The sequence below is a fragment of the Oryctolagus cuniculus genome, chromosome 21, assembly GCF_051225735.1.
Source record: "Oryctolagus cuniculus isolate XC-2025 breed Fujian yellow rabbit chromosome 21, ASM5122573v1, whole genome shotgun sequence".
Classification (NCBI taxonomy): Eukaryota; Metazoa; Chordata; class Mammalia; order Lagomorpha; family Leporidae; genus Oryctolagus; species Oryctolagus cuniculus.
The window spans coordinates 34,858,485-34,881,058 of NC_142887.1; the positions used below are offsets into that span (position 1 = coordinate 34,858,485).

Consider the following 22,574-nt stretch of genomic DNA (forward strand, 5'->3'; position numbering starts at 1 on the left):
CTTTCAAATGAATAAGTGTTTTTAAAAAAGCATTTTGTTTAGGAGACAGAGAATGAAGGAATGAGAGAGAACTCCCATCTGCCTGTTGACTGTCCGGACGCCTGCAGTGGTGGCCAGGTACGGGGCCATGGCCGGAGTCAGGAGCCTGAAGTCAGCACAGGAACCCATGTGAGAATGGGTAGAATCCAGTTACATTTAAAAAAATATTTTTTACAGATTTCTTTATTTGAAAGAGAGACAGAAAGAGAAAGAGATTTTTCTATTTGCTGGTTCACTCCCTGAATGGCCACAACAGCTAGATCTGGGCCAGACTAAATTCAGGAGCCGGAAACTCCATCCGGGTCTCCCACTTGGGTGGCAGAGACCCAAGCACTTGGGCCGTGATTGATTTAGCTACTTTCTCAGGAGCAGGAAGCGGGCTTGGAAGTAGAGCAGCCAGGACTCGAATTGGCACCCATATAGGATGCTAGCGCTGCAGGCAGAGGCTTAACCTGTTACACCACAGCGCTGGCCCCTGTTAGGCTAAAATCCCACTCTGGTGTGGCACATATGCTGCACGTACCCGTCCCATTGCTGTAACTGGCGTGTGCGTCGCCTCAGATGCCATGTCTCTGGGCTGGGCACACTCAGAGTCCTCTTTATCGAAGTGTGCAGTTAACTGTTGTCACCATAGCTCTCTCGCCAGCCGGGAACGTTGCTAAGGTCTTGGGGACCCCAGCCCCTGAGCCACCCTATGGTGAGAGGCTTGGGTTTCTTGATGTCTTATCCGGGAGGGCCACGCGGCTTTGTCATGTAGTGTGTGAGGGTGTGTGGTGGGGGGCTGGGGTGGGAGGTGAACTGGCCTCGTTCTCAAACGTCAAAGGCTCTGGCCTGCTTGTCACCCAAGGTCCCACCCTCCAGGGGCTCATACGTGTCCCGTCTGTGTCCCGGCCTCAAAGGCTGCTGTGATCAGCAGACCCGTCTTCATCATCTGCTGCCTTCACATGCTGTCCCGTGCTATCCCTTGCTCGGGCTTTTAGTTAAGTTTTTTTTTTTTTTTTCTCTCTTCCCCTCTGCCCAGCGGTCTAATCAGGCCACTCAGGCAGACGTTTGGACACACTTCTGCTCTTGGCATCTTTCCACCCTAATGAGGCTGCAGAGACACCGCCCAGCCCTGTCCTCCCCACTCCCCGCCCCGAGGGGGCCCCTGGCTTTGCGCCCTCCAGCAGGAAGGTGCCCGGCTTGCCAGGTGCGAGGTCCCATGTCCGACACGGGCACCGAGTGTGCGTGTGGGCAAGCTGAGGCCGGGGCACTGAGGTCCGGGCTGGGGGAGGGGGGAGCCCCCTGCCCAGGACAAGGCTCACACTTCTCAGGGCAGTGACTCCCTTACGGAGAGGAGCCACCCAGGCTAGGATCACCCCGGCCTCTGGGTACCCCAGGTGCCACAAGGACATGCCTGGGCCAGGCTCCCCGTTTTGCAATTATCTATTTATTATTTATTTTTAAGATTTATTTAGGTATTTGAGAGGCAGAATTACAGAGAGAGGGAGACACAGAGAAGAGGGGTCTTCTATCCACTAGTTCACTCCCCAAATGGCCACAGAGCCAAAAGAGCTGTGCCGATCCGAAGCCAGGAGCCAGGAGCTTCCTCTGGGCCTCCTATGTGGGTGCAGGGGCCCAAGGGCTTGGGCCATCTTCTGCTGCTTTCCCAGGTGCATTAGCAGGGAGCTGGATCAGAAGTGACACAGCCAGGACTCGAACTGGCGCCCATATGCGATGCTGACACCTCAGAGGCCTAACCCACTGCGCCACAGTGCTGGCCCCTGCCTTTGTTAGTGATAAAGCAATGTGTGTTTGTGGGTAAAAAGCATAGAAGATGCAGACAGGAAGGAGGAGGAAGAACCTTGCCTGTCAGCTACCCAGGTTTCCCCCACACCCCTCAACTGTCCCCCTGCCCAGGCTCCTCCTGGTGCATCGTGGAAGCCTCGTGTGGGCGGGGTCATGTCACTTGGGGTCCTTTCCGTGCCATGGGCATTGTGTGCTGTCAGGCCAACTGGGCAGTGGCCCCCACTCAGCCTGCTGCTGGGGGCCAGGGCGCCTGGTCCCTGAGGGTTGGGAGTTCTGGCAGTGCCAGGCGCTCCTGCAGGTGCTCACCCCCAGGCGAGCCGCCAGGACCTGTCACCTCAGGGCTGAGCCTCCTGTGCACACAGCTAGAGGCCCCCACTGCCCGTGAGGCCCCTGATGGGGTAGAGGCTCCAGGGTGCTGCCCAGCGAGTCAGCCGTGCCCTGTGGGGCAGATTGTAGACCCCACGCCCACCCCACGTGCATGCCATGAGTGAAGGTGAGGCCCTGGGGATCCTTTGCAGAGGCCTGACGAGAGAGAGGCATACAAGACTGGGGGGTGCTGGAGGCGTGGGGGGGCAGGGCGTGGACCCAGGAGGCGTGGCACCTGGCACGGGGGCTGGGTTGCAGGAAGCGAAGTGAGCAGGTGGCTGCAGGCCCCCGGGAGCTCCAGCAGGAGCGAGCAGGCCAAGGCTGAAGGGCCTGTGTGTTTCAAGCACCCTGGCTGCACACCGTGCCTTCTGAGGGCGGGCTGTCCTGGCTCTGGGATTCCTGCCCCCCCCCCCCAGCAGGTGCAGACCATGAGAAGCCTGACTTGTCCCTCCTGCCTGGTGAAGGTGGGGCTTCTTGGTGTCTTTGGGAACTCAGATCATCAGGAACCCAGGCCATGGTGGGACTGGTCCCCACCGAGCCTGCTTAGCCTGGCCCTAGCTCTGTCCCACGGGGCTTGCCCCTGCCCCTGCCCCCGTGTCCACCCCAGCCCCAGCCGGCATCGAGGACTTGGGCGTGACCCTTGCAGCATGTTGCCTTGGGGGAACTGAGGCCGCGCAGGCAGCGTAGGCTTGCTCCCGGGCGGGCCCATCGCCCCTCCCCGCGCTGTTTGCCTGGCATTTGCCCGTCTGCAGGGAGCTGTTGTTTGTCTGAGCTGACTCAGGGAGCGTTTGTGCATGAAGAAGTACTTTTAGATGTTTATCCACCAGACTTGTGAACCAAGGGCATTGGCTCATTTTCGTTTTTCCAAATCTTTAAAAACACAGCGGGTGAAGCTGCCACCTGTGACGCCGGCATCCCGTACGAATGCAGGCTCGAGTCCCGGCAGCTCCACTTCCAATCCAGCTCCCTGCTGTGGCCTGGGAAAGCAGTACAAGGTGGCCCAAGTCCTTGGGACCCTGCACCCACGTGGGAGACCCGGAAGAAGCTCCTGGCTCCTGGCTTTGGATCAGCACAGCTCCAGCAGTTGTAGCCAGTTGGGGAGTGAACCAGCAGATGGAAGATCTCTCTCTCCCTTCTCTCTTTCAAATAAATAAAAATAAATATTTTAAAACATTTATTTGAAAGAGCTCTTCCATCCACTGATTCACTCCCCAAATGGCCCAAATGGATGGGGCTGGGCCAGGCTGGAGTTCAGAACTCAATCCGGTCTCCCACGTGGCTGGCAGGGGCCTGAGTGCTTGAGCCATCAGCTGTTGCTCTCCCTCCCTCCCCGGCCCCATAGTGTGCATTAGCAGGAAGCTGAGTTAGAAACAGAGGTGCCAGGATTCGAACCAGATGCTCCGATACAGCATGCAGGTAGCCCAAGAGGTGTCTGAACTGCTGCCTGCCCCTTACTGGTTAATTTTTTCAAGATTTATTTATTTGAAATGGAGAAAGAGAAATCTCCCATCTGCTGCTTCACTCCCCAGATGGCCGCAACAGCCGGAGCTGGGCCAAGCCAAAACCAGGAGCCAGGAGCTTCATCCGGGTCTCTCGTGCGGGTGCAGGGACCCAAGCACTTGGGACATCGTCCATTGCTTTCCCAGGTACATTAGCAGGGAGCTGGATTGGAAGTGGAGCAGCCGAGACTCTAAACGCCGCCCATATGGGATGCCGGCACTGCAGACGGCAGCTTTACCTGCTCCGCCACAGCGCTGGCCCGTACTTGGTTTTAAATTAAGCCTTGGAAGGCAGGCATCTTGCCCAGTGGTTAAGACATCCAGAGTGCCTGAGTTTGAATCCTGGCTCTGGCTCCTGACCCCAGCGTCCTGGGAGGCAGCAGGTGATGGCTCAAGTATTTGGGTCCCTGCCATCCATGAGGGGGACCTGGGATGAATTCCCGGCTCCCAGCTTCAGCCTGGCTGTCAGAAACCTGTGGGGAAGTGAGCCAGCAGGTGGGAGTGGAAGTGTGTGCTGTGTGTCTGCTTCTCAAATAAGTAAATAAGGTTGATTAGTTAATTGTTAATTAAGACCGTGTCGTTCAGAGCTGGGGTTTCAGGGACTTTCGTGTTGCTGGGAGTGGGAGTACGTGACGGGTGGGCTGTGGTGCAGCGAGGAAGCATCTCTGACTGCCACCCAGGCCAGCAGCCGGGGCCCTGGGACCAGCACACGGGCTGCCACAGTCCTTGCTCCTGGTGACTTGTCCCCAGCCCTGCCCAGCCCACCCCTGCCCACCCATCTCCTCTGTTTGCTCAGAGCCTCCTACACCTCCTCTGCTGATGGGGACGACCTCCCAGAGGTGAACCTTGGGGCTGACCGTAGTCTGCAGGCTTGGGCAGGGCGCAGGGCCTGGGTGGAGGTGGCGGGGTGTCCCGTGTCCCCTCCTGTGCAGCTGCGGCCCAGGCTGAGGAAGCTCCTGCCCTGGCCCAGCTCCCCCACCCCATCCCTCCACCAGCCTCCCACTGTGACCTCCTGCGGGTCCCTGAGACGCTGCCTGTTCCTCTGTGCCCACACCCACCTCAGTGTGCCTGGCATGCTGGAGGCAGGGGTGCCCTCTCCAAGGCTGCACCCCCTGAGCCTCGCACAGACTCCGGGCGGCCCTCAGAGACTATTCCTGTTTCCTGTGAAATCCAGCCTTGAACTGACCCCTGAGGGGGGCCCAGCCCGGAGTCCGGCACCATCTTCCAGCTGTGGCAGAAGCAGATCCAGCGTCTGCTGCCCGCCAGGCTGCCCAGCCCTGGCCGAGGTGCACTCTCTCTTCCCAAGCCCGACCTTCGGTTCCAGACGGGGCGGATTCCAGGACATCTTTCTGATCGGGAGAGGTGGTGCAGGCAGAGCAGGGGGCTCTGCACCGTCATCTATTAGAAATTTCTGTTTCTAGAACAGGAAAGGTGGTTGGCGACAGGTGCAACTCCTGTCCCCTTAATTTCTGTATTTTCTTGGTCATTGCTGTGAGCGTCTGCCTTCGGGGACCCAGACGCCTGTGTGCTCCCTTGCTGTAAGTTTGTCTTCGTTTGTGTTTGTTCTTTATTGTGTCACGATGGCTGCATTTCAGGGTATTCATTTACCTCTAAGTACAAGTTTGGCTACTTTTGCACTTTTATGAGAGGGTGTTTCAAAAAGTTCATGGAAAAGGGAATTAAAATGCAAGTTTATAATGGTCTAAAATAATTTGAAATCTAGGCTTAGTTTTTTTTTAAGACTTATTTATGTATTTCTTAGTTTTTTTTTTTTTTAAGACTTATTTATGTATTTGAAAGAATTACAAAGAGGCAGAGAGACACATGTTCCATCTGCTGGTTTTTTTCCCCAAATGGTCACAACAGCCAGAGCTGGGCCAGGCTGAAGCCAGGAGCCAGGAGCTCCATCCAGGTCTCCCACATGGGTGCAGGGGCCCAAGGACTTGGGCCATCTTCTGCTGTCTTCCCAGGTACATTAGCAGGGAGCTGGACGGGAAACAGAGCAGCAGGACTTGAGCCGGCGCTCGTGGTGTGGGATTGCCTGTGTCGCAAGCACTGTTTTTCCCGCTGTGCCGTGTGCCTGCTCCTCTTCCCGTCATTCCAAAGCATACCAAGTGGTAGCACTGAGCGCATTCACCCTGTGAGGGAACCAATCCCAGAACGTTTTCTTCTTGCAAGACTCAAAGCCTGCCCCCCCAAACAGGGACTGCACCCCCCAGCACACAGCTCCCAACCCATCAGTCCTCTGTGCCTGTCCGTCATCTGTCTGTCCTTGGCACCTCGCGGGATCGGAACCACAGAATACTTGTCCTGTGCGCCCGGCTTCTGTCCCTTGGCGCCACGCTCTCCGCCTCATCCATGTTGTAGTCGGCCTCCCCTCCCCCACATGGAGATGAGAGGGAGAGGGAGAGATGGAGGGAGGGAGGGAGGGAGGGAGGGTGTTATCTTCCACCTGCTGGTTCACCCCCCCAAATGGCCACGCTGGAGCCAGGAGCTTCGTCCTGGTCTCCCATGTGGGTGGCAGGGACCATCCTCTACTCCTTTCCCAGGTGCATTAGCACAGGAGCTGGATTGGAAGTGGAGTAGCCAGGACAGAAACCAGTGCCCATATGTGATGCCAGTGCTGCAGGCAGTGGCTTTACCCACTAAGCCACAGTGCAAGCCCAGTAAAATAAATCTTAAAAAAAATAATAATAAAAATAAAAGGAAGCTGGACAGGAAGCAGAGCTGGGACTCAGACCCGGGCAGTGCCGCATGTGATGCGGGGGTCCACGCAGCAGCAGAACCACTGTGCCACCACGCACGCCCCTGGTTCTTTGTAATGCCCTCACAGGGCCCAGCGCCACAGTGTAGCAGGCAAAGCCACCATATGCAGCACCGGCAACCTATATGAGCACCAGTTTGAGTCTGAGCTGCTCCACTTCTGATACAGCTCCCTGCTAATGCACCTGGGAAAAGCAGTAGAAGATGGCCCAAGTCCTTGGGCCCTTGTGTCCCCATGGGAGATCAGGAAGAAGCCCCAGGCTCCTGACTATGGATCAGCCTAGCTCTGGCCATTGCAGCCATCTGAGAAGTGAACCAGCAGATGGAAGACCCATCTCTCTCTCTCCTTCTCTCTCTCTCTCTGTCTATAACTCTACCTCTCAAATAAATAAATCTTTATTTTAAAAAATACCATTGAAAATGAGATGGTTCCCTGAATTTCTTGTACCAGAAATCCAAATTCCAGAAATAAATAATTCAGAAGTTTTCAATCGCCTGGCTTTTTTTTTTTTTTCCTCTGGCCAAGAGGCAAGGGAGCCTGTTCTCATTTGTCCGAGCTGATCTAGGGTGAGCCCTACACAGGTGCCGAGAGCATGGCGCTCCAGCCCCAGTCCTGTCGTGGGCCAGCAGGAAGAGCTCCTCCGAACCTCCACGGCCTCATCTGTCTTCAGCAGTGGCCAAAACATTGGATCTCACCCCCTTGGCTTCTCTCTCCTCTTCCCAGCCCCCCGCATCAACTCCCAGTCCAAGCCAACAGGATAGCGAACGGCTCAGATCATCCTCTCCAGCAGCCCTTGGGCTGCCCATCATCTGGACATGTCCCGCCCCTTCACTTCCTCCCATCTTGTAGACAGGCCTTGTATCATTGGATCTCATGTTAGCGCAAGAAGGGTGAGTGAGGTGCAACGAGATATTGTGTCCACTGCTTTCCCAGGCACATTAGCAGGGAGCTGGATCAGAAGTGGAGCAGGGGCAGGCACTGTGGCATAGCTGGTAAAGCCATAGCCTGCAGCACTGGCATCCCATATGGGCACCAGTTCAAGACCTGGCTGCTCCACTTCTGATCCAGCTCTCTGCTATGGCCTGGGAAAGCAGTGGAAGATGGCCCAAGTCCTTGGGCCCCTGCACCCGCGTGGGAGACCCTGAGGAAGCTCCTGGCTCCTGGCTTCAGATTGGCACAGCTCTACCTGTTGCAGCCATTTGGGGAGTGAACCAGCGAATGGAAGACCTCTCTCTCTCTCTCTCTCTCTCTCTCTGCCTCTGCCTCTCTGTAACTTTGCTTTTCAAATAAATAAATAAATCTGTAAAAAAAAAAAAAAAAAAAAAAAAGAACAAGAAGAAGTGGAGCAGCCGAGACTTGAACCAGTGCCCATATGGGATACAGCTGCAGGTGACAGCTTTGCCTCTACACCACAGTGCCAGGCCCTGCTATTCGACTTTTCTGTCTCTTCTTGATGCAGTTGGCCCGTTTCGTCCGGCTGCCTGCTTTGTTGGTGACATCCCGTCACTGCCTTCTTCCTGGGGTAGTACTGGCAAGGGCGCCCCCGGAACATGCTGATATTCGGTCTGGTCTGGTCGTCCTTTTGGACGCCGCTTGAATTCCCGCCCACCCCGCGGAAGGCATCGCCCACAGATCCAGCCTACTCCTGAGCCACCCAGAGGGCTCCCCGGGGAGCAGGTGACGGAAGCGTTCCTGCTACACTCGCTCACGGTCGTGGGTCCCCCTGGAGGCAGCTGCTCCTGCTTCCAGGGGCTTTGCCCTCACACCCAAGCTGAGGGCTTCTCACCAGCCAGAGGTGACAGCCACCTCCAATGGCAACCCTGCCCCGATGTCCCAGGCCTGGGATCCCAGGAGTTCTCCACGCGAGTCCTGTTCACAGCCTGATGCTGCAAAACCTCACCACGCTGCTTTCTTGTGATGCCTCAGAGCTGGGTTCACCTTCCCTAAATGTCTCCTGATGGGGGGGGGGGCGGCTGTTCAGCCACCACGGTGAAGTGTGGGGGAACGTCCCTAGGGGAACACCTGGCTCCAGTCTCGGGTGCTCTGCTTCTGATCCAGCTTCCTGGCGTGGAATGCAGGCATCTCAGCCAGCCTCTTCACCAGCAGGCCGAGCAAGACACGGTGGACGGAACATCTAGGAGGCCACGGACACGGCCTTGACACTGACCAGACCCGGGCATCCGCCACCTGTCATAGAAGACCTCAGATGGGGGTCACAGGAGGGGGTTCCTTGTAGACTGTGACACTGGGACAGACTGGGCCTGGCCCCGGTGGGGGTGGGAGTCGGGGTGGAGACACCCCACCCCGTTCCTCTGCCTCACTTGCTCGCAGAAGCAGTTTTTGCTCATATGCTGTGATGTTGGACACAGGGGCGTGGGTGCCCCTGGCTTGCCCATCCCTGGGAAGATGGGGTCAGGAGCAGCAGGGCCAGCGTCCAAGCTCAGGTTCCAGGAGTTGAAGAAGTGATTCTCGGGGTCTCGGGAGGCTGCAAGGACCCCCACGACACAGGCAGGACCGAGAAGAATCAGGGCTGTGGTGGGCTGGCTCAAGGTCAAGAGCCAGGGGCTCCTGTGGGTTCTCCTGGGCTGGAGGAGGGTATGTGTGGGGAGGGGGCTCTATCCGCAGGGGATGACAGCTTGTCTTCCTTCTTGGGGGCCCCTCATCTGTGGGCTGGCTCCACCCCTTCCGGCGCCATAGTGGACGATGGCAGGAGAGTGACGGTAGGGAGGTGCTGGGCTTGGTGCCATCTCCAAGCCAAGATACCAAGTGTCCATCGGCCACCAAGTTCTGTCTCCAGCCCGAGCCCCTCTCCTGAAACAGCAGTGTCCAGCATCCTCTCCCTCTGTAGCCCGACGGAGCCCCGCTTGGACCCAGCTGCCCTCCATCCACCGTGGGCCCCACCCTTGCTCTTGGTCAGGAGTTCCGCACTCCCTGGCCCTCACCTGCCTCTGAGCCATCCAGAACCAGATGGCCATGGTTCCACCCCAGCCAGGTCCCCCACTCCTCCTCCCAGATCGGATCCAGGTCGAAGCTCATGGACGCCGCACAGGCAGGGGCTGTGGTGAGGGGAGACTCACTGCTCAGGCTCCTGCGTCATTCCTCCGTAAAGGAGTGAGGATGGGTCCCCCACACCTCTCTCTTCCCTTATTTCAAAGGCAGAGAGAGAGAGAGAGAGCTCCCATCTGCTGGTTCCCTCCCCCAGATGCTCCCAATAGCCTGGGGGAGTTGAGGGGGGAGGGGCATTCTGGGTCTCCAGCGTGGGTGGCAGCGACCTGAGTCCTTGAGCCATCACCTGCCACCTCCCAGGATGTGTGTTACAGAAAGCTAGCATCGAGAACGTCACCAGGGAGCTGGTGCTGTGGCGTAGTGGGTAAAGCCACTGCCTGAAGTGCCGGCATCCCGTATGGGCACTGGTTCGAGTCCTGGTTGCTCCACTTCTGATCCAGCTCTCTGCTGATGATCCTGGGAAAAGCAGCGGAAGATGGCCCGAGTGCTGGGGGCCCTGCCACCCACGTGGGAGACCTGGATAAAGCTCCTGGCTGCTGGCTTTAGCCTGGCCCAGCACTGGCCATTGCATCCATCTGGGGAGTGAACCAGGAGGTGGAAGATCTCTCTCTCTCTCTCTCTGTCTCTCCCTCTATCTCTCCCTCTCTGTAACTCTTTCAAAATAAATAAATAAATCTTTGAAAGAAAAAAAAGCCTGCCCCAGGAACAACGCTCAAGGGATTGGGGGCCATCTCAAGTGCCCCCTCCCCCATCATGCCTGGATGGAGGAGGCCCCAGGGGGCTTTGTTAGGGTGGACTGCGTCCAGGGCTCCCCAGGCTGGGGCCGTGAGTCTCGCAGGCATCAGCAGCTGGCCGGGAAAGCAGGGCGGGGAGGGGTGGCCTCTGGGGGCGCGGGGCGCCTGCTGACTCAGCGGCAGTGCCCTATCGGGGGTGGGCCCCTTGGCCTCCCTCCCCGGGGCCTGTGTAGATTGGACCACAAAGGGGACGGATCTCTCCCCCCTCCAGCCCCGGGGCCAGTGCTGCCTCGTGCTGCCACTGGGACCTGTGCCTCCCACCCGGAGGCTTAGTTAGCAAAGACTGCCATGGGTCAGCCTGAGGTCGCCTGGGGAGGGCCTCCCGGGCAGGGTGCCGGGCGCGCAGGGATGCTGCCAAAAACGCCTGGTCAGCAGCAGCGGGCAGGGTAGACAGGGACCCCCAGGCAGAGACGGGGCCGGGCTCCGTGGTGGGGGCCAGTGCATCTACCTCCTGACGGCATGGGGCCGGCGCGGGGATAGGGCTGCCACTCTCGCAGGGAGGGTCTGTATTGGATCCCTGTCACCGTGCAGCAGAACCCCCCTAAAGTCCCCCCTGCCCCTGAAACAACCCAGTCTGTGGCGAGGTCCCCTCTTGTCCAGTCCTGCCCTGGGGTTGTGGCCACAGCAAGGCTGGCCCAGGGTGCCCAACAGGGCCAGGGAGTCGAGAGACAGTGGGCTGGGGTGGTGCCCAGATGCCGCAGCCAGCCCTCTCAGCAGACCTGGGGCGACCTCCCACCCAGCCCGGCCTGGGCCTCAAGGCCCCTGCCCCCTTACTGAGGGCTTCCTGCCAGCCAGCTCCCCACCCCCACCTGAGGGCCTGCCACTGGCCCCAGGTGTCTGGGTCCTGAGCAGAAAGTTATGGCTCAAGGCCATGGGTCTCTGCCTAGCTGTGGCCTGTCCTCCCTAGGGACCGTTCAGTGGGCAGGTGGCACTGGATCCCAGCCCCTAACCACCAGGATCTCCCACCCTGGCTCCGTAACATGGGGCGGGATGGGGGTGGTGGTGGGCCAGGCTGAGGGGCTCTGTGGCCACAGGCTCCCAGGGGCTGCACCCCCCACCGCCCCTCAAAAGGGCTTTGTGTGGCCACAAAGAGGCTCTGTCCGTCTGGAGAAGCCTGGGCGTTGCCATGGTGATGAAGGGGCTGGGAAGAAGGGGTCCACCCACCATGGTGGGGAGAAGGGCATTCCAGGCAGAGGGCACCGGGCTCACAGGCCGGCAGCCATCGCGGTGACTCTGCACCTGCCCAGCCGGCGCCCCACCCCCACTCCCAACCCCTGGACCCGGCTGGATGGCTGTCCCAGACTGTGCCTCAGTAGGGCCATCAGGGTGGCAGCAGGGACGTGGCTCCCACGCCCTGTGCCTGAGTGAGTGCCCAGCCTGGCTGTGAGCCCCCAGCCCTCAGAGGGGCAACATAACTCACCATGCTACCCTGTTCTCCCCAAGTGTCTGTCTTTGGTTTTTGTTTTTGTTTTTGTTTTAAGATTTATTTGAGAGGCAGAGTTACTGAGAGAGACACACAGAGATTGACCATCTGCTAGTTCATTCCCCAAATGGCCCCAACAGCTGGAGCTGGGCTGATCTGAAACCAGGAGCCAGGAGATTTTTCTAGGTCTCCCATGTGGGTGCAGGGGTCCAAGCAATCAAGCCGTCTTCCACTGCTTTCCCAGTTGCATTAGCAGGGAGCTGGATTGGAAGTGGAGCAGCCAGCACTCCAACTGGTGCCCATATGGGATGCCGGCACCGCAGGCAGAGGCTTAGCCTACTATGACATAGCGCCGGCCCTTCCTGAGTGTCTTGCAGCTTGTGTCTACACCCCGGCATGGGATGCAGTGGGTGGGTGGGCTGAGCATGCAGGGAGAGGACCCTGCCTGCTTGGAGCCCCCAGCTCTCTCAGGGTTGCCCTGGGGAAGGGACCCCGGAGGAGGCGGAGCCTTGCCGCCCATGCCCTAGCCTGGGGGCCTCTGCAGCTGGAGTCTGGGGCCCCGGGGACTCCCGTCTAGCCCATCTCCATGTCCTCCTGGAAAAACAGAAACCCTGGAGACGTGAAGGGGCTATCGTTGGCGCTGGGAGCAGGCATCCAGCAGTGGCTCCCTATAGCTCAGGCCTCCGAGAAAGGAGGAGCCATCACTGGGACACGCACCTGCCCCCCGCCCACATCTGGTACAGGACCTGGGCTTGCTGACCCCCTGAGGCCTCCCCAGTGCCAGCACCAGCCCCCTGGACCACCTATCCAGCAGGCCCTCCGCTGGATGCCCACCCTCTGCCTCCAGTACCCCATTAGTGCAGGGAAGAACCCCCTGCAAAGTGTTCACTGCAGGGTCAGTGGGCACTGCTGGGTGCCTCCCGCGGCCCTCCCAGGGTGGAGGCCGCAGGAGGTCACCGAGTGGCCATCTCCAGGCACACACACCCTGGCGTCTGGCCCACCGTGGCGCGCCTCCTCTGCCAGGGAAATCTAATTTCCAGGCTGAATCCGATTAGAGCCCTGGCTGCCTGATTTTCCCACTGCTGTCTTGGGCAGTGGGCGGGCACCGCCCTGGGCCTGGAGAGCTTCAGCCCCTGGCCTCATTGCCGGGGCGGGTGTTGGCCTCTCCTGTTCCTGCGCCAGCAGCTGGTGCTTCCGTGGAACAAGGCACAGATGCTCGGTGCCCCCTTCCAGCCTGTTCCAAGGGTGCGAGGCCACCTCTCCACGTCCCTTGTTTGAGCCTTTAAAAAAAAAAAAAGAAGAAGAAGAAGAAGAAGACTTGTTTGAAAGGCAGAGTTACAGAGAGACAGAGATGGAAGGAGAGAGGGATCGGGAGAGAGAGAGAGAGACAGACAGAGAGAGAGAGAGCTATCTTCCATCTACTGGTTCACTCCCTAAATGGCTACAACAGCCAGGGCTGGGTCAGGCTGAAGCCAGGAGCCAGGAGCTTCCTCCGGGTCTCCCATGTGGGTGCAGGGGCCCAAGGGCTTGGGCCATCTTCTGATTCTTTCCCAGGCACATTAACAGGGAGCGGGATTGGAAGTGGAGCAGCAAGGATTCGAACCGGTGTCCATATGGGATGCTGGTGTTTTGAAGGCGGCATCTTTACCCACTGGTCCCCAGAGTCATTTTATTTAAAAAAAAAAAAAAAAAAGCCATGAGCACCGTATGTGCACACCCTTGTTTGCATGTACAGAAGTGTTCCCTTGTTACGAGGTCATGTGCCGCAGCTCTCCTGGCTGTGAGAGACCAGGGAAACAGCCGGGGCACCCCAGGGCCAGCAGTGACTGCCAGAGGGCCCTGTGGTCCTTGCCTTTGGCACCATGGCTGGCTGGATGCAGTCTCCACCCCACATGAACGCCACGCCCTGGACCTCCCCGCCTGCCTGACCCCAGCCTGGCCCTGTGTGTCCCCAGCCCCCCACAAGGCCTGGCTGCTGGCGGTGCCGAGGGTGGGGACAGGAGCCGTCCCCACGGTGTCCTCCCTGGCAGCCCAGGGCCACCCCCTGGTGAGCAGGCACCCTCTCCTGCGTGGGACGTTGGCGTGGGGGGGGCGGAGCCTGACCCCTAGGAAATTCCTCTGATTCCTCAACCCAGATTGGACTCCAGGCCCCATAATTTGATTTTCCGGAGCAAGGCTTTGGCTGGCCGCCTCCTGAGGAGGAATGTCAAGGTCAGCAAGAAGACGTGGAGTTTGGGTTTCCGGGGGGTGGGGGGAGGATTCGGCTCCCAGCCCGGAGTTCCTCCAACGAGGCCTTCAGTTCCCCGGTCCGGCGAGCATTGAACTCGGCTTGCTCCCACGGAAGCCTGCTGCTTCCTTCTGCCCGCCCGGCCCCTCCCTCCATCCTCCCACCCATCCTGCTACCTGCCAGTCACCATCCCACCCATCCGTTCCCCCTCACCCAGCCCCTCCCTCCCATTCCCTCACCACTGCTCCGCCTGCCCGTCCATCCCTTCCCCCATCTCTGTCCCCACCTGAGTGCCCTTGGGCAGCTCATTTTCCCCACTTGCACCAACCCCCTGCCCTGGCAGCACTAGCCAAGGCCCCTGTCCAGCCCCTGGCTGCATAGCCAGGGCCACTGTGGCTGGCACAGGGCTGTTTGCTTTGCTTTGTGGTCTTTTTTTTTTTTTCCAGAATGTCATTTCTGCCCTGACCCGCCCCCCACCCCCCTACTCCTCCCAACCCCTCTCCCAAGGGGCATCTGATGTTTCCTGGCCTGGTCGTTGGCTTTTGTCCCATGGTTCCTGGGGTGTGGTCAGCTCCCCACCCCCACCCCGCCAGGCTGCCCAGTATCATTTTATTGCAAGATGGGGGCCTGAGCACTAACAGCGTCATGAAGCTGGCCACTATGGGGTCTGGGTAGGGTCACGAGGACTTTGCTGGACCTTCCAGGGGGAGCCAGGGCCGCCCCAGGCCAGCAGCATCGCGTGTCCCTGCCTGCCCCCCCCCCACGCCAAGCCCCTAACCACAGACAGCATCTCTGATGCTCCGCCATCTGTCTTAAAAATTCATGCACACATTTTGTTTTCCATGACACCCCCCGTATTTATTGTTTTAATATAGAAATTGCATTTTGAGTTATCGCGGAGAAGCCGCCTCCCGGTGCTGGACCAGGGCCCCTGTGTCCAAGCACGTGCTCCTGTGTGTGTTGTCCGAAGGCAGACAGCACAGGCCTGGCACTCGGGCCTCTGTGGTCCCATGGGTGCTGCCGGGACTCCACCGCCTGCCAAGCTGGCCAGCGTTGGAGGCACGTGGTTATCTCCCTCTGGGTGAACCAAATCAGGCAATGGGAAAGCCAGGGTTTGGCCATCTTCTCACACTGGCCGCTGGCCTCAGAATTCTGGGCCCCCAGCCAGAGTCAGCAGGGGTCTCCTTCCAGGGGAGGTTGGCACTTCCGTGGACCCCAGGGCAGGGAAGCTGCCCCCAGGCCATGCAGGTGAAGGCTGGGCTCGGGCAGCATACAAGGAGGGAAGAAAGTCACCCCATCCACCAGGCCAGCACCACCTGCCACTGCTGGTGGCGGGGGGGGGGGGCGGTGTCCTGATCCTATTCCTTTCTGTCCCTTGGTCTTGAGACTCAGTGAGATGTCCATTGCTGCCACCAGGCTTGGCTGAGGGCTCAGGTGGCCTGGCTCCTGCCCTCTTCCAGTCCCCAAACCCCCAACTCACCTGCCTAAGAGGCCCCACCATGCCCACCTGGGGCCCATGGCCAGGTTCATTGCATTAGTTGGCATTAGCTAGTTTGTACACCCAGGCCGCATGTCCCCTGCTGTCTGTCCCTGTGTGCCTTGGCAGTCTGTCTCTCCCACGTCTCTCCCACTCTCCGACCCAGTTCCATTTCCTGGGTGGTGGCCGCCACCTCTCCCAACAGGAGTTTGGTTCTTTGGCTGTGACAGCTCCTCTTCTCATAGCAGTGTCCCTGCAAGGTCACGGGGACAGTTTTGTTTTTGTGACAGGGGCAGGGGAAAGGCGGAGCAGCCGCAGGGGCCTGTGCTGGGCCTCAGTTTCCCCAGCTGTCACAGCAGTATGGTGTCCCTCCCTTCACCCCTGGGGTACGCGCTGGCCCTGACCCTTCCTCCTGGGGTGGGGTGGGAGGCTCTGGCCTGGCAGCTGGCACTGCAGCTCATTGGTTCTCCACAGTGTCCCCACTACACAGTGGGGCTCGGAGTCTTCCTCAGTGGGCGGACATGGAGCACCGAGCCGTGCATACCAGTCTCCAGGCAGTGAGTCCGGATCTGAGCTCTGCCTACTTGCAGGCCTGACCCGAGACAGGGCTGGGGTGGCTCCTGAGATCAGGGTGAGCAGGGCTGGCGCTGTGGCACAGCAGGTTAAAACCCTGGCCTGCAGTGCTGACATCCCTTATGGATGCCGGTTCGAGTCCCGGCCGCTCCACTTCCGATCCAGCTCCCTGCTAATGTGCCTGAGAAAGCAGTGGAAGATGGCCCAAGTCCTTGGGCCCCTGCACCCACTTGGAAGATCTGGAAGAAGTTCCTGGCTCCTGGCAGAAGAAGGCCTGAGAGGTAGTGAGTGCTCATTACGCCAGCCCCCTCCCTTCCCAGTGAGCCGCCCCTCCCCCAATCCTCTGGTTCTGTGGGCCTGGCAGGAAGTAGGGGAGCCTGGGATGAGCCTGGAGCCCTGCAGGGAGTGAGCGGACTGCTTCTGGCCTCGGATTAATGGCTTTTAATTCAGAATTTAATCAATGCGGCTTCCTTCCAGAGGGAGCGATTCTCGTGACGTGCGCTCCGGGCGCCTGGGTGGGCAGGCAGGGGGCCCGTGGTGGGCCCCCATGAGGCCACCACCCACCCCGCCCTGAGCATGCTCTGCTTCTGCCTGCAGCTAGTGCAACCCCAGCCATGGAGGACTACAGCGTGCACTCGGCCGCCAGCATCCTGGCCTCGGTGAAGGAGCAGGAGGCCCGCTTCGAGCGGCTGACGCGGGCGCTGGAGCAGGAGCGGCGCCACGTGGCTCTGCAGCTGGAGCGTGCCCAGCAGCCCGGCGTGGGCCACAGTGGGCAGGCCCTGCCGATGGCCTGGCAACAGCTGGTCCTGCAGGTAACAGCCCAGTGACTCGGGAGGAGGGGGAGAAAAACACTCCAGGGGTCTCAGTAGACCGAGGGCTAGCACACAGTAGGGGTTCTTGCAAGCCCTCCTGAGGTGCTGGGAAGGGGAGAGAGGAGCACCGTGTGAAGAGCGAGTGGGACAAAGCCAGACCCCCAGAATAGGACCCTCCACTGAGGAGCCCCTGGGCCTCGACAGCTGGGCAGGGTATTTGCTGGGTAACTCCTTGGTCAGCCACAACACAGAGGACTTTTGCCTGCCCCAGGATCTCCGGGCCAACAATGTTGTTCTAACCTGCGAATGGGGTGACAGCAGCTCCCCCGTCCCCAGCGCAGGGGTGAGGGACGACAAGCTGTGCAGGGGGAGGCCTGGAGCTGGGTGTGGCTCCTGTGACTGATCAGAGCCAGGGGGTGGCAGCCAGGAGAGGGGGAGGGCCCTCTGGTTCCCACTGCAGCCCCCCACCCCCGCCAGCCAGCTCAGAGGTGAGAAAAGGGAAGTGCCTCTGGGGTTCCCTGGGGGACCTGCCCAGTTCCCACAGCCTGGCTGCCCCGCCTCTTCCCACATCACCCAGCACCTGCCGTGTCCTCCCGGCCCGGTCCTGGGTGCACATGTGAGACTCCAAGCAGCGGCCTCGTTGGGCTTGGGGGTGGGGGGTGCCTGGGCAATGACCGGGGGACCTCGGCTCCCTGATGGCCCATGGAGGAGACCCACTTAAAGCACAGGGCCCAGCACAGGGATGTAGGCGGAGCCAAGTGGGCATCTCAGATTCCCGGCGCCATAGGGGAGCCCTCTTTCCAAACACCTCGCAGCCACCCCTGCGCGCAGCCCCAGCCTCAGTTCTTGGGAGGGTACGTCTTGTTCCACCCAAGGAGGGAAGTGGAATAGTCCCACTAGGCCACATGGGGATAGTGACCCTGAGGCCGCCTGCTGGGCGCCAGGCACACAGTCCAGGCCTCCGGGAGTGGGAACAGGCTCTGCTCTCCAGCACAGGGACGGGCAGTGTGGGAGGTCGGTGCCCTGGTGGAAGGGACAGATGTTCCCACAGCCTGGAGCTGCTCTGCCGGGGGGTCACTGTCCCTTGCCCCCCCCCCCCATCTCGGCCCTCAATCTTCTCAGCCTGGGATGGGAGGACGTGCGTGTTCCCAGGGCCACACCAGGCTGGCCAGGCCCGGAAGCCAAACCTGCCTCCCAGATCAGCCTCAGCCCTGGGGGCCTGGTGCTCTGCTGCAGAGCCACAGGGTCAGAGCCAGGGGCATGAGAAGCTCGGGGCCTTCGGCAGAATCCTGGCCGCCTGCCCAGGCCCTCCAGCTGGTGCAGGACTGACCTCACCCAGTGGGCAGGGGTCCACCAGGGGCCCTGGGGGATGAACAGTTTGTGGGGAAGCTGGGGAGAAGACAGGACCGGCTCCAAGCCTCTGGGCGTGGTTCCCTCCTGCTCAGAGTGACCTGGATGGCTCCACGAGGGGCTGCCGTAAGACGTCTGCAGGCTCAGATGGGCACCCAGGGCTCCTGGGCACGAAACCAGGCCCGCAGAAGGGGGTCCCTGAGGAGGGGAAGCAGGTGGGAGGCAAGATCCATGCCACAGGCTGTAGCTGCTGATCCCAGAAACTGTTTCCTTGTTGGTGACACCAGGGCCATGGGTGGCCCCAGCCCTACCTGCGTTCCCCCAAACAGAGCCAGACTCCCTGGGTGTGGTGCCGGTGGATGCCAGGCTGCAGGGGGCAGCAGTCCTGACTGGTCTCTCTGATCAGCCCCCATTCCTGCCCCCAGCAGGAGGAGACAGGGTCTGGGGCTGGCTCAGAGATGTGCCTCATCTAGGGCCACCTAGTAGCTGTCTGTGCTCTCCTCGGCCCTTGCGCCCCGCCCTGGGTTTGATGCGCTGTGAGGTTGGGGGGAACCTCCTGGCGCTGGGTGGGGACTAGGGCCAGATCCGAGAGAACTTGCAGAGCTGACCGCCGTCCCCATGGCCCACCCAGGAGGGCCGCCATCGCACAGCGAGGGGAAACAGGCGCAGCCGGGGTGGAGTGCCTTGTGCCTGCGGAATGACCTTGTCCCTCGTCCTTGGGGCACACCTCAGTTTCCCCAAGTCTGCGGGCAGAGGGGGCGTGCGTGCTGCTTCACCAGGAGCAAACCGGGGGCCGGGAGGCTCGCTCAGCAAAAGCGACCGCTAGGCGGGAAAAGGCCACCCCCGCCGCGGGCACGGGCGACCGGCTGCCCGCTCCGGGCTGCAGGGCACCAGGGGGCGACCCCGGCCAGGCCCCGCCCCACGCCGATGGGGGCGGGGCCGCGCCACGCCCCTCCCCGCCCCGCCTGGGCGCGGCCCCGCCCGATTGGCTGCGGGCCGTGGCCGCCGCCGGATCCGCCCCCGCGGGGAGCGAGTCCGCCGAGCCCGAGCCCTAGCGGCCGGAGCGCCGGAGCCGAGCCCGGTCCAGCCGCCGCCCCCCGCCGGCCCCCGCGGTGCCAATACCCCGGCCCGATGCCGGCCGAACTCAGACAGGTTGGAGGGAACTTGGTCCCGGGTGGAGGAAGGGGGGGAGAGGGGGCGCGCCCGGGGGGTCCGCGGCGGGGGGCGGGGCACCGGCCTGCTCCCCGCCGCCCCCCGCGCCGAGGACCCGCTTTTGTTGCACGGCGCCGCCGCCGGCCCGAAGCGGCTATTGTCTGCGCTGCCGGCCGGGCTGCATCGGGCCCGGGGCCGGGTGGGGCGGCGGAGAGAGCGCGCCGCCTGGGGAGTGTGGCGAGGCGCGCGCGCGCCGGGCGCGGGGTCTCCGGGGCCACCCCGCGGGGGCCCGGGGCGGGCGACCCCCGCGCAGGGAAGGGGCTGGAACCCGGCGGGGTGCACCCAGGCCAGCCTGCGCCCGGGACAGGTGCCCGGGGGGGTCGGAGCGGGGTTGGGGGGCCAGGGCCTTCCCGTGCAGGGTCTCTGGAGAGGGCAGCCTGGCCGGGCCTTCTCTCCCTGGGCTGGGGGTTGCGGGGGGGGGGTCTCTCGCCTCGGCTCCCCCTCACAGCCCCTGCGCGGGCTCTGACTCCCCGGGGGGAACCTGCGAAGGAGCTTCCGGAGCTGTAATGGAAGCTAGCGTGCAGCGCCACGCACGTGAGGGGAGGCGGCCGAGAGGCCGGCCCTGCCCACGTGTGGCGGCGGGGGGCGGTCTCCCAGTGCTCAGGTGCGGGGTGAAGCGAGTGAGCAGCCTTAGAGGGAGCTGGTTTAGTCGCTGGCGGCGAGAAAGTGGAGGCTGAGTGGAGGGGCGATCACCAGGAGCCCTTGGGGGAGGTGGATCCCCCCTACTCCTGGTTACCTGTGGAGCCAGGTCCCGGTCTGCTTTGTGCCCACCCCACCCCCAGAGTCCAGCCACTGAGCGCTTCAGAGATGGAGGGGCCAACTGGGGAAACTTATGGTCACCGTGGCTGATGGCTGGGGTGGGTGACAGCCAGACCTGCTCTGCCCCTACCCCTTGGGCTGCCAGCAGCTCTTACTTTTGACTTGCCCTGGCGGGTGGTGCACAGCTGCTGTGGAGAGGTGAGCACCTGTCCCTGACGGCTGGGCAGAGCCCATGGGCACCCAGGGAGAGGGTGTTTTGTGGCAACCAGGGGCTTGCCGCCAGGTAGGAAGTGCCAGTCAGACCGTTCTGCAGTCTTCCTGGGAGATCCGGGCTCGGGAGTGCAGAGCTATCATTCCCTCACGCCTCTGGACCCCCGTGTATCCAGGGCAGCCCTCCTGGGCTCCCTGGGGGGACTGTGACGGGTGGTGATAGGTCCCCAGCCCTTCATCCTGAGAGCAGTGAAGGGAGGGAACGAGGGTCTGACCCCTCCGTCAGGCCCGGGGAGCTCAGAACTTCAGGCTCCCCGTCCCTCCCCTGGCAGGAGCCCCTGTCTGGCCTGGCACAGGAACGGTGGAACTGGTGTACCCCAGATGGGAGACGCCCTGGTAGATTTCGGCCCTGCAGGTGGTGGCAGTGGGAGGCTGGGCGTGGTCCCTACAGGAGGGGTGAGGATGAGGCAAGGTGGTTTGTCAGACGGACACAAGGCTGAGTGGGTGCGGTCAGTGTGTCCAGGACGGTGCCCATGTGCAGAGGGGAACAGCCCCAAGTCGTGGCGTCCCCGAAGGGATTAGGGGCCAGGCAGGGATCCAGGCACCCAGTCAGCCCGGGAGCACCGGCTGTGTGCTGATCATCAACCCGTGGCTCCACCCGACAGCCTTGGGCCTCTCCCAAGTTTCTCCATCTGCCTCCAGTTCTGAGGCTCCTGTGGTTGATGCCTGGGGAGGTGGGCAGTCCCTACATGTCAAGAGCAGGTCTGGAGGCATTGCACGGATTAGGCTCGGGCTCCGCTGGCGAGAGGCCAGAGGTCGCGTGAGTCCCCCTGAGGTGCTATTAGGGGAACCCACTGGTAGGGGTGCCTGGGCCTGCATGCCAGGCTGGGTGATAGCACACACGGGTCACGTCCGAGGGATCAGGTACACACACACGTGTGTGTGTGTGTGTAAGACAGAGGCCAGGCGTGTGTAAGGGGGCCCCGGCTTTCCCATGAGTGCTGGCTGACTCACACGCCTGCTGGGTGAAGTCATAGCCCGTTTTTAGCTCCCTGAGGTCACTTGCCAGCAGGGACTCGGGGCCTGGGGATCCCGCCGCCGGGCTGCTGGGCCCTGGTGTTGGTGGGTGATGCTGCAGGTGGCCCCACCTGAGGGCATGCTGGCCCCCTCTGGAAGTGGCTCTCCCGCCCCACCCCGCTCCAGCAAGGCTATTGAGGTCCCATGGTGTCCTTTCCCCTCCTCACCCCCCATCACTGGCCTAGTAGTGGGTAGGGTGCCTTCCCTGTGTATTTAATGGATGCAAATGCATGCAAATCAACTCAGGGCCCTACCCCACTGGCTGTGGTGTCCTAGGCAACGCCCCTCAGCCTTGCTCCTCCCCCAGCCCCCAGCAAACACTGCAGCCCCTCACCCTGGGCCTCAGGCTCTTTCTTCCCCAGGGAACAGGATCTCCCCCAGCCCCTCACCCCTTTCTCGCCTTGGTCCCCCAGCCAGCAAGGGGGCAAGGCCACCAAGGGCCTGGCCACCTGGGGGCAAGGTAAGACCCCCAGGGCTTGCCTGCCAGGTAGGTGCCCGCAGTCCCGCCCCCTGGAGAGGTGCAGGCCTCAGTTCACCCCATCCCCATCCCTAAGGGGAAGCACCAGCTGTTTTCTGGGGCCCTGCTCCTGCAGGAGGGAAGCTGCATCCTGGGGCCTCAGCTTGGCAGGGTTGCCAGAGCCTGGAGGATGCACCTGTTGGTGCAGGCCCCTCCCCACGATGCGCATGGTGTCGGGGTGTGTGTGTGTGTGTGTGTGTGGCATTCCTCTAGGATAGGACCCTGACCCAGGAGGCTTCTTGTCCCTGGTCCCTAGGGCAGCGCCGGGCGTGGGGCGTGGCAGACCCCCCTGGCCATGGTAGCAGAGTGTTGCCGTGGAGCCAGGCAGATGGGGCATGAGCTCGGTGTTTCCAGCCCTCAGGAGCCAGGCAGGGCCAGGGGTCCCAGGCCGTGGAGCAGGGCCTGCCCTCCCCCTGACACAGCCCTGGCTGTCCCTGGGGAATGTGCTCCCCCTGACCTGCCCACCATAGCTTGGGTTCCAGCCAATCCTGAGATGCTGGCCCTGGAGCTGGGGGATCTGTGTGTGGTGGGGGGCTCAGGGGCGGACTCTGGCTCCCAGGCCCCTGTGCCACTCAGCACGGCAGCGGCCAGCCTGTCCTCTTGGAGCCTGTTTATACCACGGCAGATCCAGATGGTGGCCTGTGGACCTCGGCCCAGAGCTGCCTGGCCTGGAACTCTACC

At 61.5% G+C, this 22,574-nt stretch overlaps 1 protein-coding gene across 13 annotated transcripts in view; it reads left to right on the plus strand.

Annotated features, from left to right (window-relative positions):
* The window catches only part of ARVCF (ARVCF delta catenin family member), a 39,799-nt gene that overhangs the window by 6,640 nt on the left and 10,585 nt on the right, over positions 1-22,574 (plus strand). For 7 of the 13 annotated variants that reach the window (XM_051837288.3, XM_051837292.3, XM_051837291.3 and 4 more), the window contains exon 1: positions 19,114-19,270. In XM_051837288.3, coding sequence (XP_051693248.3) covers positions 19,250-19,270 — 21 coding nt within the window. In that variant the 5' untranslated portion in view covers positions 19,114-19,249. Of the gene's footprint in view, positions 1-16,216; positions 16,238-16,553; positions 16,769-19,113; positions 19,271-22,574 lie in introns of those variants that run through there. The other 6 variants (XM_070066284.2, XM_051837297.3, XM_051837298.3 and 3 more) reach the window with 4 other exon arrangements.